This window comes from Bombus affinis, chromosome 3 (genome assembly GCF_024516045.1).
Source record: "Bombus affinis isolate iyBomAffi1 chromosome 3, iyBomAffi1.2, whole genome shotgun sequence".
Lineage (NCBI taxonomy): Eukaryota > Metazoa > Arthropoda > Insecta > Hymenoptera > Apidae > Bombus > Bombus affinis.
This window is the reverse complement of record NC_066346.1, coordinates 17440140-17459542: the sequence shown is the minus strand read 5'-3', so window position 1 is coordinate 17459542 and position 19403 is coordinate 17440140. Positions and strand designations below refer to the sequence as shown.

Sequence of the window (19403 nt, the reverse complement as noted above, 5' to 3'; positions counted from 1 at the left end):
GAGGTCAATTTAATGATTCTTTTCTTTCAAACAGTGTCCATGTACACACGAATAAATGTATGTACATATCCATGTACATGAATAAACAGCAAGTTACCTTCGCGTTGCTTAATAGAAAATGAAAATAGGTTGATAAGCAGCTCTACGTATACGATCCATCGGAATGACGTATATACTTCGACAGATTAAGTTATTAATGTGTGCGTAGGCTGCTCCCATTGTTCCGTAATTGTATAAACGATTCGTGTTTCGATTTAATGCCTACATTTCCTCGCGTATTTCCTTTCGACACGGTTCGATAAGCTGCGGAAGATCAAAGTGTTCTACAGCCGAGGACTCAATACCAATCCGACAACAGGATAATTTGACGCCAGGAACAAGTTAGGTCAGCCGCACGAAGGTGATCCACTTTATTCCAATCATGTGCTCCAGCTCCTGTGATATCGGTTCGAACACAACATCGTAAATTATTGTAACATTATCTCGACCGACCTGTACACCGTTATAACGATTAATTAATATCCTCGCCACGCCGTGATTAGCATTCATTATCCTCATCGTATCACGTCAAAACGTTAAGACGTTAAATGATAATTAAACACGTTTATAATGTGCAGTGATTCCGTTGATCATAAGCTTGAGTGTTGTACAATATATCTAACCTTGTAAATTACCACGGAATATTCACATATACCTACAACGTGTATGCATATAAATGCGTTGAAAAGCATTTAAAGTATACTTCTTGTCAGCTTCTGGATTGTCCGCTTTATTTTTACTCCTAGAAAGTATTTAGGTCAAATTTTATACTCTTTAGAGTACTCGTATACATACTTAACTAGTACAAGACACGCGTTATAACATCGTTATACCCTTGGTCCTCGCATCGTTAAACCACGATATATAAGAATTCAATCGATTATAGTGAAACTATAAATTTTGGTTTGTCATAAAAGCTTCAGCGATTTTGAATACTTCACTTCGAAAACATCTAAATGAAAATTAATATCTTTATGTTCATTATATTGCTGCATGCGTCTCGTATTTCGAAACGTACAATTTAAAAATCGTATAAATGTTTATTTAGGTCGTTCTACGCAAATGCTATGTAAACCTAACCATATGCAATGACAGTAATTGCGCACAAACATCAAGAGCAAATATACTTCATACGTGTTCTATTCGAAAGGAAAAATGTTCACGTGGTCAAGAATGTACAAGCATTGAGGAAAGCATGAAAAAAATGAAAGGATTTGTGGGTCGGGCCAAAGAGACTGAAACAGTCGTGTGTTGCTAGTGAACCGAGGAATCGGGGATTTCCATGTATTAAATAAACATTTCGCCGTTGTCAAAGCAAAGTATAGCGGTGTAGTATGGTGTCCCATGTCCATGACCATACAGGGCAACTCGTAAAGTATGCAATTGGACAAGGTAAAACGACGCGCTTGCACCGAGACTGCGTCGTTGCTCGGCCATTCGCTAAATTATTATCGGGACCTCTCACCTTTCTATTTAATAATCTACCTAGTAGCAGACAAGAGCATTAGTGTTGTAAGTGATCATTATCTTCCGCATTACACATATATTGATTTCTTTATAGATAAAAAAAAGTCCCGACTGATTATCGTATTAGCCTTTATAGGACAAATGCTTTCCCTAACGTTTCTCTCAGAACCTGTTGAGATTCCATTTGGTCGGAGTGACTAAGTGGATAAGCGAGAATAATGTAATTAACACCTTCCATGTGAAACCAAACTGTCAACTCGAAGACAATAAAATTCTAGTGCATATGTAAGCATCTCATACTTCATGTCCAAGAAATGTCACGTATGGAACAAATAGACATAAAAATGAAGACATCTCTGACTTTATGTAGCTCTGAAAATGTATTAACGCGGTTCACAAATCACGTCGTAAGATTGGATGTTGATAAATATACCTATGATCAACTAGTTGGCTGATATCTAAAATGTATATGTAATGGCATTCGCAATCGGATATACTGATTAAATGACTACACGCGTGCAATCTTATAGTAATCGTGACTGAAATGAGTACTTTATGAAAGCTTGACGCGCATAGAAGCATTAAAAACGTGTATCGTTACATAAAACTGAATTACATAATTACTTCTTCGTACAATGTAACGATCTTTCTCCTTCGTAACGATATTTCTTTAATTATCTGTCACATTTTGATAAATTACTTAATAACTTACCAACATATTTTACGTTATTTCTAATAATAACTTTCGTCTAATTTGAATCCCCGCCTATTAAGTAGGTAACCTCTGTTTTCTGATTGCCACCACCGTTAATTAATTTCCAACGAGGCGTGGAATGTAATACTCCACTAGAAGCGATTATTAAATCATTACTATTAATCACGCTTAACAATATATAACTCCTATGGAAATACTTGTCAAACAAGTTTATAGTATGTTAATCACATCTATAACATCGAATTCCGTATTTTATCTAAATAATATACAAATAACCGTGTTTAATATTACCGCTGCTAAATTATTGGTTAAGAATGTGAAATACAATACACTTTTATATTTTTCAAATACGTCAAACATGTTTCTCTCTCCGTTTGATGTAATCCGTATCTGCTTAATGGCAAAATATCACTTTGAAATCATTTTCAGTTTTATAGATGTACGATAGATGTACATACGTATGTTAATAAATACATATGTCATGTTACGTACCAAATACATATGTAAGTGTGTATGTCAACTTTTGCGTCAAGCAACAAAGATCACAGTATTACTATTCATAATCTCCAACGATGGGTAAGTTAGATACCTATACCATTGACTAAGTGCAGAATGCACATGACCATTGACCACAGACGAGATGTAGTATAGACGTGATATGCAATATTTTTTCATGTCCCACGTTTAGAGAATCATCGTCCCCTTTACCATTTTTGTACCACGCACAACGTTATCGATTCAGTATTGTACTGTTCTTAATCAATGATATATATACTCGTCTGTGATATCACGTCTGGCCTGCATTAATCAATGTGAGAACACAACGAAATTTCTGTTTTTCTTTTTGTTTGAACAATCAGTATTTCAGAACTTATGTATTGACCAACGTTAAAGAAGCGTACTTTAAAATTGATTTTCAGGCTGTTCATTAAAAGAAAGACCGGCGCACGAAGTCCCTAGGATGTAGTGTTGTCCACTTCAGCTGTCACTCCATCTACAGTTATTCTCATTCTGCTCAGCTATATAAGTGCTTAGACTGTAAAACTTAAACGTAGCCACGGTTCTGTCAATCGTCTCGTATACTGATTATCAGCTCTATGAAAATGTGGTAAGCCGATTAATTTAAAGTAGCGCTAAGTACATTCCTCCGCATAGATTTGTTTACAAACATCGCAGTGACATAACCTCAATTCAGACACTTTACCTGTTAACAACTACATGTTTGTAACGTATGTATGTATGTATGTGTACACGCGGGATATTAATATAATCTATCAATGTTCGGTTTAAAGATGCACTCATCAGGAAATGGCACGATGGTCGACTGTATTATCAGGGGTATTCCTGGCTCTTACTATGGTCTTGTCCCTTGGCAAACTTCTGATGCTTGCCACCGGAAATGGAAACAACGGAGATCTCACCGAAGCAGACCAGTGGCTTGCCGAAATTGGATTGAAACAGTATCGGCCTCTCTTCAAAAACAAAGGTCAGGATTCGATTAACCATTTTTCCAGTTCCACTACTCTCTTACTTTCATATTACGTATTGCGTGATAACTGACATTCATTGGATGATTCATAAACAAAAGCATTTTTTAGTTCGTAAACAATCATTACGATGAAGAACGTAAGTAATTTTAAGAAATATCTTGGATTAAAAGTTATGCTTATGGGTTTAAGTGAAATCAAATTAAGATTGTTGAACACTATAATCGTTGAAGTTATAATACATCATCGTTTATTGCTTTGACAAATCTCTAGAATGATCATTCCGACTACGCATGTGTACGTTCCCCTGAAACAATAGGTTCATTCTCGTCGAAATTCATCGTTTGGCATGTAGTCAATTTCCTTTACAAGAATAAGCTCCAGCTATATACTATCGACTGCTCATAAATTAAATCAGTCTTTCGAAGTGCACTAATCGTACGACAATATGAACTTAGAGAGCCTTCGCTCGTGCAAACATTATTAATTAGTTTATCAACTGTTATGCTTCAGAACCATTAACATCTCAAAGAGTAACGTAAACTTTAATGTTACGCACGGTCAACGAATAATTAATTAGGAATATTCTTTTCCGACTATGTAGTCTACCAAAAGTTCATAAATATCCATTTTGGGGAATGAGAAAGTTTCTTAAATAAAATGTTATTAACAAAAAAAAAATATATATATATATATATCGACCAATATGAAACATTGGCATGTTTAAAATTCGTATTCAACTTTCATCTTATCCCGTTCCTCTCCATGTTCTTCTTATCAAATTCGGAAGCTGTAGTGATGCAAGCTGATGAATCTGCGTCAATATCCAAACTTTTATCATCTTAGCCCAAGTTGATGCCAAGGATATAAGCGCTTGCGCGAACATTCCTTCGGGGTTAGGATTTTGTACCTCTTTATTGGTGGGACAAACAAATAGTTACGAAGTTCGCAGCTGCGGTAATATCACTGCGCGCTTGGGCCAGCTGGGGTGGGGATGCTGTTCCTCCTCTCAGCCCTTTCGAAAGTAAATGTCTGTGTATACATGGCCACCTTTACTTTTTCGCGGCTTGTCCATCACTGTACATTACTACTGATTCGGAAGCATAGTATTAGATTGTCCGAAAAGTGTCTTTCTTTTACAGATACGTCTTTTACAACGATCCATCTTTATACAAACATGAAATCCAATCTGTCGAACGTTGTGATCTTTATTTTGATAGAACAAAACAGATGATACGTAATTCGATAAAATAATATAAAAAAGAAAATGTTGTGCATCCATTATTTCCTTATAAAACGAAAGAAACTTTTCAGACGACTTAATACATCGACTGATTGGTATTACGAAACTCTAATAGCCAAGTAGCCGTGTATTTAAATAATAAATATCACGGATGAGCCAAACGCTTCAGCCTAAACGAAACTGTACCGCCGTCCAAATAACTGGTTCAAGTAGAACGATTTCTCCGCCGATTCGATGCAAAATTTGCATTATTTAACATACACAAATTTAAGAGCTATATATATTCATATTTTATATGAATTAACGTGCTGATTCGGTCGTTTTAAACTACCGCAAAAGGATGAGAAAGGTCCTTTAAAAGAACTCTAAATATCAAGTACCGTCGACACGGCAGAAAGCGGGATTGGCTTGTCGAGAATAGAGGTACGATTTCGCTCAGTCAGCAAGTAGCTGCCTCCGATAATTACTTCACCCTATTCGGACTCTTTATCGATCGTGGATCGTCCGAGATTAAATGTAACTGGTTGTCGAGGCAGTCCAGTATAAACAAGAGCACTACTTTACGGTTGGTCGATAAGTGGATTGCAATTATCGGAAAAATTCAGGACATGCAGTGTTAGGTCCAATGACAAACTCGAGTCGAACGATTCGACTTTTACGAGCATTTTTTTGAAAGGTATAAAGCCGACATAATCGGCCCAATTTCAAGACAACGGGTCGTTGCATCCTATACTTCTAACCATACGATGAAGCTTACAATAGAATCAACTCCTTCCGTGTATCGCCTGCATTAATTTCCGATTTTTTCTCAGTGCATGTTTCGTAAAAGTAAGATCCCCGAAACATTCGAGATTATGATTTAACGGTTGTAAAGATGATCGTGATTCACATAAAATGGAGATAATTTGGAGAAGGGGTGGTATGGCGATGCCAGTGGAAAAGTAGGAGTAAGGTCGTCGGCGTGGCGACTCGCGCTTCTGCAAGAACGGAAAGACGCGAAGCATGGGAAAACGATCGGCTTGCTTGACGTGGTCGGGACCTGGTGGGAGTACCAAACGGGTGGCAGAGGGTGGCTCTAGCCGCGTAATCGTCTCGCATGCAGTCGTCTAGCGTGAGTCCGCGCGAGCGGATCGTCGAGTCGCATCGCTCTTGGTTGTCGGGTATCGAAATATTTGCTCCACCAAAAGTCGCTGCAGCCCCTTCGCAAATTTTCGCGGATTCGTTTAATCGAGAAGCAAACGACGTGAGCATTATGCGCGTTGCCAAGGGGCGCGGACGTATGAACCACCGTACAAACGGAGCCATTGTGAACGGTGAAACCGTAAACGAGCCTCGGATGTTTGCGCGATCATCGAGCCTTTGACACACAGGCCCGCTTGATCCTTAGTAGACGCGTCGAGTCGGTCGTAGAAACCCTCGCGTTTATCGCTCCCCGGCCACCTTAGCCGTTCCTTTATCCCCACCCTTCTTTCGTCCTCCCTCTGTTATTCGCACTTCCGCGTGTACTCCGACTTCGAGACGTACATGAAACCAACACCTTAAACCTCCGCTAGGCCACCTTTCGATATTTTTCGAAAGCTACTACATACTTCGTCGTGACGCTTCACCCTCCTCCCACGACCCTTCTCAGCCTCGTAGACAACAAGTAGCGAGTTCGTAATTAATATCGTAAACAAGTGCGAAAACGACACTCCTGTTGCGAAGGGGTAGGTCTTTTTAGCGCTCGAGAACTGTATTCCAAAGGTGAACTAGCGTCACATACCGCTTCCTCCTTTCTGCTGGCACCGCGATCTTTCGTTGCGAATTTCCCGATCGAAGTTGCCACGATCCTCCGGCGGGAAAACAGTGTTGAAGCGACGAGACAGAAAGTCGATTCGAATCCGTAAGTGCATTCCTTATCACTCCGATAACATTGGTTTCACGGTCGAATACAATCGCGACGTTTCATCGCCTTTTTATTTTATGTCACGATTGTTACTATGCATCGATATTATGTATGAGTGTTTGAATCGTTGCTTGATCGATTATTTTCGCATAATAAAAAGCATCAGCTCTCGTTTCTCATTAATTCTGCACTTGTATTTGCACTATTCAATGTTTATGTGTGTATTATTACTATACTTTCACGAGTTAACTTTCTCCTTCATTAAACACACTAAAATCTCAAGCAAAATTTCCTTACTGTAAATTTCTTAAAGCAAAGGTTGTTGCGTTTCGCGAGAAGTTGAAAGATACTGGCAAAGTTTCTCGAGAGTAAAGCAACATGGTTCGAGGGTTCGTCTTGAGAGGAGCTATTCATGCTTTCCCGGTTCTGTTTGAATTTCGAAACTGTCTGGCCTGATCACGTAGGTGTTGCGAACCACTTAAAAATTTTGCTACTTGAAGCCGCGAAAGATCACAAAAGGCATTTACGTCACTCGCAATCCTGCATGTTGCACACCGCGTCGACACTCCGTCCGGACGTTTCGAAAGTCACAGATCGCCTAGAGCATAGCAAACGCGTCCTGCATTGCGACATTTTGAACGCTAGATTCCCCACGAGCCTCAAAGCCAGGAAGAAGTTACCCGGTAATGCGTTTTATCGGCTCGATGTCGACGTCGATACTTTCCATTGAATTCCTCAGATTCAAACGAAATAGCGGTAAGCGAAATTGAATTCTCAACTTTCCTTATAAGTTTCCTTCCTTTTTGTCGTACCTGGCACAGTTCTTTATACGGGTAGGGGAAAGAAGCTACGATATTAAAAAGAATGTTTCAACGATAAAATCGTTGATCATCCATTTTACCGGTAGAATCGATAGATGCGACATCGAGAAACGACCTGCCAGCGCGCGATTCTTCTCGTTGCCCACGGAGTAATTTATCATGGGCCATTTTCCGCATCCGCATTGTTCGAAAGTAATGAAACGGAATGAAAATTTCGGATGTCCGTAGCATAAATCATTCTTTCGTGAATATACGATAGGAGAATTCGTATTCGTTGTGAGTTAAATCCACGCTCGTATAAAACAAAAGAATCCTGTTGATTGACGAATTGCCTGCGTTTCGTCGATGGCAACGCGCTGGCAGGATTAGCGGAAACGCGTGTCGATGTAATAAGATAGGGACATTGATCGCGCGAAATCGATGCTGTTATTGTATGTAAGTATCTACGTTTCATGAACGAACGTCGGCCGATGAGAAAAGTATCGATTCTCTTGCTTGACCTTAACCTTTGAACATTCTAACGCGGAAAAAATTCCGGACAAGAATATTCTGAAGACCGAGTCGACCCCCGACACGTTTTATCGACCACGTTAAAAATTAATTGTCATTCAACGAACAGAATGCGTAATGTGAAACGAAGGATCGAGAAACAGCCGTCTTTTACGTTTTAAACTTCTGTCGAAATTTTTACCGGTATAGTCACGCGTGTACGAAGAGACAGAAAAAAGTAGATGAAATGGCGCGGGAAACCGACCTAAGGGGCTGATGCAAGATTTAAACAATGAGAAACCATCCCGCTACTTGATCGCATACTACGAAGTATTGCAAATGAAATACGGGTTAGAGATGGAAATTTGATGAAACGTATAAGCGATCGGTGAAAACTCGCGTAAATCGACTGCAAACGTTTTCTTCGTATTTATGTTTTTCTCCTTTTCTTCAAATACATAGGTTGGAAAGAGTTGCACGTTTTTATTAAAAATTCATATTTTTGTTAGCACATACCGCATATTACAAAGTATACTTTATGGAAAAGCTGTATGAGAGGAGCATTATTTCTCGTTTTCGAGGATTATATAAATACAAATCAACCATGCAATAAACCAGCGCGAATTTAACCACGTTATCTTCGTCTGCCGCGCCGCCCAGTAAATTCCAGACATCAATTACGTTTTACCGTAACGCGAATAATTTATTCGCAGCTCGTAACCGCCCGATTGAATCATCAAATTCTTCTTCTTTTCTATCTCAAAGATTTCCTTTCTATACATTTTTATTTATTTTTTTTTTTTCATTTACAAAATAACGAATCTTACGTCGGAAACGTGCTAATGAAATCCACGATTATATCTCACTTGGAGAGTCAAACGAAACAGATTAACGAATCCGTTAAATATGAAAGAAAATAACGCACGTATGTGTGCCATCTTCGATCTAACTGTATTCATTTCAACCGTGAATCCTCAAGATTTCCCGCGGGTCATACACTTTTTCGATCATAAAATCGGTTCTTCGTAGCTAATCATTGCCCGCAATAGAAAGCAATAGATAAATAAGAAAACGAAGGAGAAAATAATGTATTACCTGTGCTATTGCGAAAAAGATGTTCAAGTACATGCACGACCGCTTCTAGTAGCCGACAAGATTGTAATTAATCCGGCAAACAATCATCCGTTCTCGCGGCAGAATATTCGCGTTTTCGCATCGTTTCGTTCGACTTCCGTACAGAGCACATGCCTGTGGGTTTGCGAAAAAGTTCTTTGCAACAAAATTTACTGCTCGGACCAGGTTCCGTACGTTTGCGAAAAAGAGGACGGAAAGAGAACCGCGATTACAAGCGGAATCTAATCGCGGCATTGTTAAGCACGCTAGTGTAGGAATTCTATTAACGCGATACTAAACAGAGCTATATACATGGCATGGTGGTGAAACTGTGTCACCAAGTTCGTTCGGTGCCCCTAGCGCTCGGATATTCCCAGGGTATCGCGTATCGCTGAAACAGGAGGAGGAGAAACTCGTAAATTAAGCAGATGGAAACAAAATATTATAATTCCAGAGGACCGTCCACGTCGCGCTCGCGGTTAGTGTAAAGTAGCAAATGTTGGAATCGATCTGTCCTACCTTCATAATACCGGCAACCCTCTCGTGCATAATCATAAGAATATATGACATACGTATGCCCTGGTTTTCCCTGCCCACCACCACCACCACCACCTTTTACTTCAATCCTCCCCTGCTGCCACCCCTCTTAGTACCGAAAGGATCGTTAGCACGAAGTAATGCCAGTGAAGGATATCCGTTCGAAAAGGTCAAGAGTCGATGCGAGCTTGCCGGGTGCTACGCGCTTGATTCTTTCATTGTATCGCGCTGTATTCTTTTCTTTTTATTCTGCCGCGTGTATATCCCACCTCGACCACAAGCCACGAAAAAAGACGGAAAAGAAGAAAATAAAAGGAAGAAGGTAAAGGTCTGAAAAACGTCCAAAGTACCACATCCTTCTTTTACCTTTTAAAACGTTACTGCTCCAGGGCTTTGATGGACTCGCTAATGGAACACTTATCCCTCCAAGTCCTGTAACACTCTGCGGATAAAACGCTGTGTAAGTTTCTTTCTCTTCTTTTTTCTTCCTTTCTCTTTGTTCGAAAGAGAAAATGAGGAGAGAACCGATGAAAACATCGCGTTTCGAATCTTGACGATTGTCACAGTTTCCTTTGTATCGAACACGGAGGTTGACGCGTCTTTGTTGCTCATTCTCCGATAACCGATGTGATCTCGAAGCCCGGTGTTATCGGCTGTTTAATCGTTGCACACGGAACAATCAGCTGTATTCCGGACGAAGATCGCGATCCGATTCGATTCGACGAGACTCGAAGATCGAAGAGAGCGAACATCGAACGAACGAGGAAAGAAACAGACGTAAGAAATGGATAGTCGCGTACCGTTTTGACCGATTTATTTCACAATTGCGAATAACGATTATACCTTGAACTGCAGTCGTACGTTTCGTCCTTTCGTATCGTTTTTTATCGGTGGCAATTGCCGTGGTGCGCGTTGGCCGATAAATTGTGCAAGAGAAACGAGATGAGCGCGGAAAACACGGGTACGATAACCCCGGTTTGACCTCGAATGGACTCTTGACCCGGTTTCGGGACCGTTTAATTCATAGTAACGTTTCGTTGTCGTTGATTAAATCGCGACTGCTGCTGACCTATCGATTCGGCATCGTTTAATTGGCATCGTTAATCGACCGGTCTAAAAGCACAGAGAGACATCGAAAAATTCCCGGAAATTGCTATCAATCTCTTTATCGGAGTTCCCCAGATCTGGGTCAACACCGGCAAAAGTGTACACTCCACGTCGAAATATCTCGCGGAATTTGGCTCTTCTTCCCCCTTGCTGTTTCGTTTGTTCCTCGCACGACCGGATAAGCTTAATCCTTAAACTTGGCGAGACGAAATCCTCCCAAAGTTGGTCCGTCGGAGTTAGCAGGAAAGCGGTGCTAAGCCGAATTATCGTGTCCCCTATTTTAAGTATTTATGACTACGCTGGAGAGCGTAGGCCGCAAAAGCATAGCGAGCTCTCCCTTATCATTCCATCGCGCCTTAGCAAGCAAATATTCCCTCATTCTGTCATTTTTCCTCTTTGTGCTCTCTACCTTTCACGAAACATCCCTGTTACCTTTCAGCCGACTAATAATTGAAATTAATTGCGTATCGTTAGCGCGTAAAGCGATTAATCCTTTTCCAACGTTCATCTCTTGCTACAAACGCCCTATTATTCCTGTCTTTCTACGCGCAATGACTTTAGTTGTAAAAATACAGCTACGCGTTTGTATACTCGACGAAATTTTAATCCTCTGCTTGACAAAACCGTCACATGTCGCGCAATTGTCAGTGACTGTTCATCATTCAATCACCACAATCACATTGTACGCTCCAGTGATGATTCGGAAACAAAAGACAGAGCGTTTCATTGTTCGTGCCATAATGCATCGGTCTAGATTTATTGCGCGCTTTACACGAGAAACAGGACTAGATATCTCCTTTCAAATAGATCTCGAATCGCGCAACTTTCGCGAATTATTAAAATTTCCATCGTGAAATCGAGTAAGGTTATGATGATAAAACGCTGGTATAATAATGTTTCGAGAAGATGACCTCGTGACGAGCGAGCGATGCGACGGTGAACAAAAGAATGCTTCGTAGTCGGTAAAAGTCGACGAGCCAGGAACATCGTGGAGGAATTATGCCGGACAAAAATCGAGGCTGCCGAGATGGACAACGCGACAAAGATTTCTTTGCCGATGAGATATCGTCCATCGGCATGTCGCTACGACCCAGCGGTAGCGCATCTTCCGGTAAGTAAAACCTCTCGTCGAAAATCACCTTTAATTCCGCACTTTCTGATTAATCGCCACGAAATTAGTATTCCTTCCGTACGAACGAAGGCTCGAGTTGACCGATACGTTTCTCTTTGTGTTAACATCGAAACTCTCTAACGTTGCACAATTCTTATTTTTTTAACTACGATCGATTTTTATTCGTAAACAAGCTCTTAACGCGAGACATTACAATTTAACTTAATCGGTTCTACAATCGTGCAATTTCTCTTTAACGATATGACTTGCTTTTATGGATATAGAGGAGCAAATTCTTGATTACTTTTCCATTAGTGGCCCCCGTGGCTAAACAGGCCATCAGAAGATTGCTCTGAACGGGACAGTCCACGGACAAGGGATACGATTGCGCGGTACTCAGACCTGTACGAAGCTGATTGAATAAATTTAGGATAACGCATTCTTTCATCGAGTCTTCTGATTTGACCACGCTCGCATCGTCCATGGCGCAGAGCCAAAGAAGCTTATCCAACCACTCTTCCTTCTTACTCTGCTCAGTCTTGTAGTTCACCCCGTGGTCCCGCATCCACAGAGTTAACTGTAATTTTCAAATCGATACATAAACCGAATCGCAACATTCAGTTCACGACACTGCGGTCTGTAACCGCGGAATAACGAATGAAATTCTTAAATTCTTTAACCGTTTGAGTCCCAAGCAACGCGATCGCGCTGTTTAGATTTTGTGTTGAAAAGTGCCAGTACGTTTGAACGCTACGGACGATCGACGGTATTTTGTATTTCATTGTTATCTTCTCGATCATTTTTATTGAATCAAACTTCAAATATTTATAGACTAATAGTACGACATATATAATAATATAGATTTCATTCATAAAATAACAAATACGACGAGCGCTATTGTGCCGCTTGTTTCTCTTCGCAATCGATTGAGACAAACGCTATCGCGCTGTTCGGGATTTTTCGACCCTGTCTTTTCAAAGACCCCTGGGACTCAAACGGTTAAACGCGAACTACGTCAATGGCGCGTCTTACCTCTCCTCGACACGTGAGAGCCAGGGGGTTTCCGAGGAAATAAACTTTGTCGATACCACCCGGAAATGCTGAAGGATCCAAACAAGTTATGCGATTCTCCCTGATATCGAATCTTTTGAGTAATGGTATTCTGCTAAAGATTGCTGGCGCGATTTTCTCGATTCGATTGAACGACAGGTCTAATTGTTCCAAGTATACCAGATCCTTAAACCACGCCTCTTTCACTTCTGTGATATTATTGCTAGGTAGACTGAGTTTCCTCAAACTAGCTAGGCTGTCGAACGCGTCAGCGTGAATGTCGTATAAGTGACAATTGTAGATGTTCAAGAACAGCAAATGTTTAGCGTATTTGATAAAAGCTCGTTCCGTGATGTATCGGAAATTTGAGTCAAAGACCAATAGAGCGGATACGTTCGTCGTTTGTTCCAAAATCGTTTGCAGAGTAACGTTAGAGCATTGCAAACGATGGGCTGATCCTGCGTAACGAAATATACATTTAACGATTTATCGATATCAAGAGATTTTTGTTTCTCTATCTTTTCCTCGAATAGAAATTGCATCAACGAGGAAGATAGAAATTTACTCGTGTCCCGTTTACTTATCTCCCCGATTCACCATCGGGACGATCGAAAATTGAACGTAATTGAAGCGAAAGAGTTTGCCTCACCTCCTTCGTGCTTGCTCACAGTGCATATCGCAAGCACAAACCCACACTCGAGAATGCACAGTAGAATAACGGAGAACGACGTACAGCGCATTTTAAGTGGCTTACACATTTCGATGGTTTTACGACTGACAACGACGTACTGAGAACGGACAGACGAAGGAATCGACTCGTCGTCCAGTCTCGAATTATCAGGTTTTGTTTCCTGTCCTTCTCTACGATAGATACCCGGTACTATCGCTAAATTCCTATGAGTCTCTAATTAGGAAAGTTATCTTTGCTCTCGTCCGATAGCGTGTTCTCCGAATTAATTAGATGTAACGAGTTCCTTTTCCCTCTTTTTGCGAAACGTCGATGTCAAAGGAGAAAGAAAAGCTTTTCGAATGTTACAGGCATTTCATCCCTTGCGAGCTGTGGCGAGGTGTACGCGTTACCAGAACTGCCGGCGCAAGACGAAGAACGATTACAACGCGCCGCACGTTTACTGCAACAAAGGCTCGTTTTACGCCAGTGGTTGACAGACCATGGCTTGCATAGCCATTACCAGAAGTGAGCAGAATTTTAACCAGGAGCTTTAATGGTTCCATGGTTTCCCTCAGAAATAATCAAAACTGTTAGTTGCGTTGCAATTTTCCTCTAGCAAACAGTCGAAATAAATCTGTTTTCCTTTCATCAGGCTAATGCAGATGGAGGTGATGTCTCTAGAGGATGTATATTGGGTGGAGGATAATGCTGTACGGGCAGCCCTTGGCAAGGATCTACCGCGATGGATCCAGGCCAGACAGACGCTGCCTACTTCGAAGGAAGATTTAGAAACCCTCAAGGCTGATCTATGGAGCGCCGTAGTGAAGAATAGTCAACATCAGGACGCTTGGACATGGGGTACATTTTCTTTGTTATTTTTCGCAAATTTCGTTCGATCGCATAACGCAGGAACGTGCTCGAGGAGAAGCTCGAGGAATAACTTTCTTTCTTTTATATTTAACAGGTGGAATGTTGGTAGTTTCTGTGTCAGTAGCAGGGTTAGTGACCTTGGCTGCTATGACACAACCAGCTCTAGCACCAGAGGCAAAGCACTCTTTGCTGCAATATGTGACTGGAAAATATTTATTACCGAGCAATTGCCGAGTTCACTTTGCATGGGATGAACCACAGCTCGTAGGTGGAACTATGACGTTTATAGTGAAGGTACCTAATAGAACTTTCTAAATGCGTATTTGGAAAAAATGCGTATTTGGCACAGGGTAGAAGTTACTTTCTTATTACTATTATCTGGTCATTTTATTGTTCCCGTTGAAACGATGGCATTTCTCTTTCAAACTGTACTTTATAGTTTTATCAACGCAACGGTCAACCGTATCCTATTTGTGACAAAGACAATCTGGTCGTTGAAGTCACAGAAGGTACACGCAGGATAGCTACCCTTATAGAGTTGGGGGGTACCGACCCTTTAGCTGCTAATACTGCAGTTGTGAAATTTACTGTTCGTCATGCTGGACAATATCGAATAGCCGTACTTATTGGTCCGTGTCACGTTCACGGCAGCCCGTTTCTTAAAAATTTTCTTCCCGGTATGTTTGCATGATAAACGTATTAAACGGTACTTCTGAAAAGTAGGACTATAAACAATTATAGAATCACACTTAATCCTTTAGGTCCTCCGGATCCAAATAAGACCATCTTTGTACGACAAAGTTCGACGGTCGTTTGTACAGCGGGAATTGCACACTCTATGACAATAGAACCTCGAGACGAATATGATAATCTGTGCGTATTTGGACCCGGTGATAAACCCACGGAAGGTTACCAAGTTAACATTACTCAGGCAAGTGGGATGCCATTATAATCGAGCTATACTTACGTTATTGCGATTGACTTTATTCGCTTCCTTTTTTGATTACAGATTGGCAATTCAGTAGATAAATCGGCTAATGCGGATTGTAGCGTACAACTTGAATACGACTCTCCGAATCAAAGGATTCGCTTAAAAGTCAGTTTTCCAAAGGGTAGCTGTTATCATGCGACAGTCAGTTTAGGCGGACTACAACTGCACAATGGCGATTTCGACATCATTGTACTCGAGAGTACGAAAGATACTTTTTTAATATTATACTGTTAATGAAGTTTTATTTTTATAGAATTTATATTTGTTAGCGCAGGTGATGTTGCTAGAATGGTACACAATAACGTGGCTTCGAAGGACCCCAATATTTGCTATGCCGCTAAATTGTTGGGCATGCAAGGCGAGAAATTCTCAAAACCAAAAAAAGTTGTCTGTTTTATTTCGCCCAAGCAACTTACTATTAAAGAATACTTACTAAGGATTATCCCGAAAAGGCTTGTTACATTCAGGCTTTGTCCATCGACTAAAGTAAGCGAATTTGTCTAATTGCGGGAACATTGATTTTTTTATAAATTGAACGCGTGCAATAATTTAAAACTATATTTTTCAGTTCCATTTTGATTGTTCGAATAATCAATACGAAGGTTACGATTCTTTTTCTATCGATGACGGATGTCAGCCACCCGTTGAATTAATTTCTCTATATAGAGATATAATAGCCGCTACATTCACGTTGTTTCTGTTGAAGAACATTGGAGGAAGTGAAACTTTCGCTGATAAACAAGATTTCTTTTACCACGAAGTTCGGAAACATCATCAAAAACATTATCACGACAAGCTTCCGATGAAAGTTCACCGAGATAAATTGCTAGAATCGGTAAGTGTCAATTATTAGTTAATATAATCTATATTCTGCTCAAATTTAGCATGAGTTTTTCCTTTAAGTCCATGAAAGCTACCAAAGGATTTTCTGTGAGTGACTGGTGTAGAAATTTTGAAATCTATTTCCAAGGCGAACAAGGTATGTTTTATCTAGAAAAATATATTGTATTCATTTGGGAAAAGGTAATATTTAATATTTGGTTCCAGGGCTTGATTGGGGTGGTGTCCGAAGAGAATGGTTTGAATTAATTTGTGCGGCACTGTTCGATTCAGGAAACGGTTTATTTGCATCCTTCGGAGAATCACAACAGGCACTAGTTCATCCTAACAGTAAACGGCCTCCACATCTCAAGTTAAAACATTATGAATTTGCAGGACGAATCGTGGGCAAATGCCTATACGAATCCGCTCTTGGCGGTTCCTATCGGCAGTTAGTACGTGCAAGATTCACAAGATCGTTTCTTGCACAAATCATAGGCCTCAGTGTACATTATAAGGTAGAATTACTTATTATTAATGTGTTGTATCAAAATAGAACTGTACTAATCTATTTATGTTTTTATCATCTGTATTAGTATTTCGAGCAAGATGATCCAGACTTATATCTCAGCAAGATAAAATATATTCTTGAAAATGATGTTGAGGAAATGGAACTTTATTTTGTCGAAGAAGAATATGATAAAGATGGTCAATTATTAAAAGTAAGGTCATAACGTATCTTATACTACAGCTACTTGTATCGTTCACGCCAAATATATTTATTATAGGTAGCTGAGTTAATACCTGGAGGTGGTAAAATTCGTGTAACGAATGGAACTAAACTGCGTTATTTGGACGCACTCGCCCAACATAGACTTGCTAGTTCCATACGAAACGAAGTGGAACATTTTCTAAGGGGATTGAACGAACTCATTCCCGATAACCTTTTGGGAATTTTTGACGAGAACGAACTCGAAGTATGTAAATATATTTTTTTCTTATCCTTAAATATTCTCTAATCAATATTTTCATTACATCTATATTTATTACAGTTATTGTTATGTGGAACTGGTGAGTACAGCGTGGCAGATCTACGTGCGCACCATATAGCTAATGGAAGTTCTTCAGAATTTCTTCGAGTTCTCGATTGGTTTTGGACTGCGGTTAGCAACTTTACACAGGAAGAGATGGCCCGATTATTACAATTTACTACAGGTTGTTCGCAATTACCACCCGGTGGATTTCAACAACTGAGTCCACGATTTCAAATTACAGCAGCACCAACTTTTGCTAACTTACCTACAGCACATACTTGGTACGTAACTCAATATTCTGACTGAGGGTAGTAACTTTCAAAGCGTAATAATTATTTAAATATTGTTACAGCTTCAATCAGCTTTGCTTACCGGGTTACGAATGTTACGATCATTTTGAACGAGCTTTATTATTAGCGATTAGCGAAGGTACTGAAGGTTTTGGCATGATTTAAACTGACTAAGTGTCAATTAAGTTCTAGTCTTATATGATTGTGCTATTTATTTAACTTTTTATTTTTCGTATTATTAACGTACTTTTACTTTAAAATGTCTGCTCTTTTTACAAAATTAAAAAAATTACATTTACCACATATTTTGATACGTAAACAAAGGAATAGGATTTTTGAACATATTCTTTTTGTGTTCTACCAAGTGACTATCAAGAACAATCAGATATATTTTCCAAACATAAACGACGACATTAATATTCTTACTGGCTTGTGGTAACGTTTTTATAAAGAGATGATGCAAAGAGCAATCTTACAGGAACATCTTGCTCAATTTATTGTATCAAGATTTGTTGTAGTTTAAAATATTGTAAATTTTATTACTCATAAAAATAGGTACGTACACGTTCCTCAAGCCATCAGATTCGATACATTTAATTCTACAATTTAATCGATACGCAATAAAACATTCTTTTATAGTTACCGAATTAGTCAAAGTTAACACGTGCATTGTAAAGTTTGAGAAGGTCGTTGTGAGGTTTATTAAACTATTCACTTAATCAGTATTTTTATCTTCTTTTTTACTTCGAATATCGCACTAAGCACACGAAATAAATAAGGAAACAATGTTTCGACGAATGAATTCCGTATATTCTTACTTATAGAAATAAGTTAAGTTCTTACCTACTGCTTGCAACCAAAGTCAGTGGGTAATCTTTAGATTTCTTTGTAGATGCGATATCGTCTGTAATTTTGTTAACTATAGCATATGGCTTACATGTCTTCGGTTGCAAATAAACATACCGAGCTTTTCTTCGTTTTCATATCACATTAAAAGGTATTTTAAGGTGGTAAATCGACGAGTACGACCGAATCCAGTCTCAAAATTGTAGAACAGCGTTATTTGTTGTCGCAATTAATATATGCAATAAAAAATGTTTTAGATCGACTAGCGAGAAAATTACATAAAGTTACACCTAACACAACGTACTCAAATATAAAGTGATTTTGTGATAACAAGAACGAATCTTCCACTGAAATTTTTGCCATGTCTTCGCTTACCGTGTACGAAAACCTCGAATGAAAAAGGGTCTATACTGTGCTGGCTGAAGCCTAAAAGAAGTATACCGCAGAAACGATATTGTTATCGAACAAAACGAAAATCAATTTTATCTTGTACTTATGTACGCAATAATGAGATATGTGATCAGACACGTCGTATTTGTGTCACTCGTACGTGGTTATTTAGATTTTACGATCTATTGTAATGTGTTTTTTGAAAAAAATAAGATACCGTTAGCCATCGCTCTACTACGTACGTTTATTTCGTCTACGTTAAAATGGTATATATAAATGTTATGTAAGATATGATGAATTACTATTATATGCTGTGCATACATTTATATGCATGTTTATCAGTTATCAAATGTATTCGTTGAGGTTTCATAACAAGAAATCACTTTTCCATAACAAACTGAGCGATTCTGAGCGGTATCTCATTTTTAT

At 39.5% G+C, this 19403-nt stretch overlaps 2 protein-coding genes across 3 annotated transcripts; one reads left to right on the top strand and one right to left on the bottom strand.

The window, feature by feature from the left end:
* Window positions 1-3167: 3167 nt before the first annotated feature.
* LOC126914272 (apoptosis-resistant E3 ubiquitin protein ligase 1) lies at window positions 3168-19168 on the top strand. 2 transcript variants are annotated; one of them, XM_050717978.1, is made up of 16 exons: window positions 3168-3329; window positions 3514-3707; window positions 14103-14259; window positions 14387-14592; window positions 14699-14898; window positions 15044-15281; window positions 15366-15535; window positions 15614-15794; window positions 15870-16081; window positions 16164-16430; window positions 16499-16574; window positions 16643-16932; window positions 17011-17136; window positions 17203-17391; window positions 17467-17729; window positions 17801-19168. In XM_050717978.1, the coding sequence occupies exons 2-16, from the start codon at window positions 3530-3532 to the stop codon at window positions 17901-17903; spliced, it is 2856 nt and encodes a 951-aa protein (XP_050573935.1). In that variant the 5' UTR covers window positions 3168-3329; window positions 3514-3529; the 3' UTR covers window positions 17904-19168. The 2 variants fall into 2 exon arrangements, with proteins under 2 accessions (XP_050573935.1, XP_050573936.1); XM_050717979.1 differs by lacking the exons at window positions 3168-3329; window positions 3514-3707 and adding exons at window positions 6031-6833; window positions 11810-12014.
* LOC126914294 (leucine-rich repeat transmembrane neuronal protein 1-like) lies at window positions 8619-13865 on the bottom strand. The gene is made up of 3 exons (XM_050718038.1): window positions 13714-13865; window positions 13047-13522; window positions 8619-12591 (listed from the first exon to the last, which is right to left on the bottom strand). The coding sequence occupies exons 1-3, from the start codon at window positions 13820-13822 to the stop codon at window positions 12268-12270; spliced, it is 909 nt and encodes a 302-aa protein (XP_050573995.1). The 5' UTR covers window positions 13823-13865; the 3' UTR covers window positions 8619-12267.
* Window positions 19169-19403: the final 235 nt, after the last annotated feature.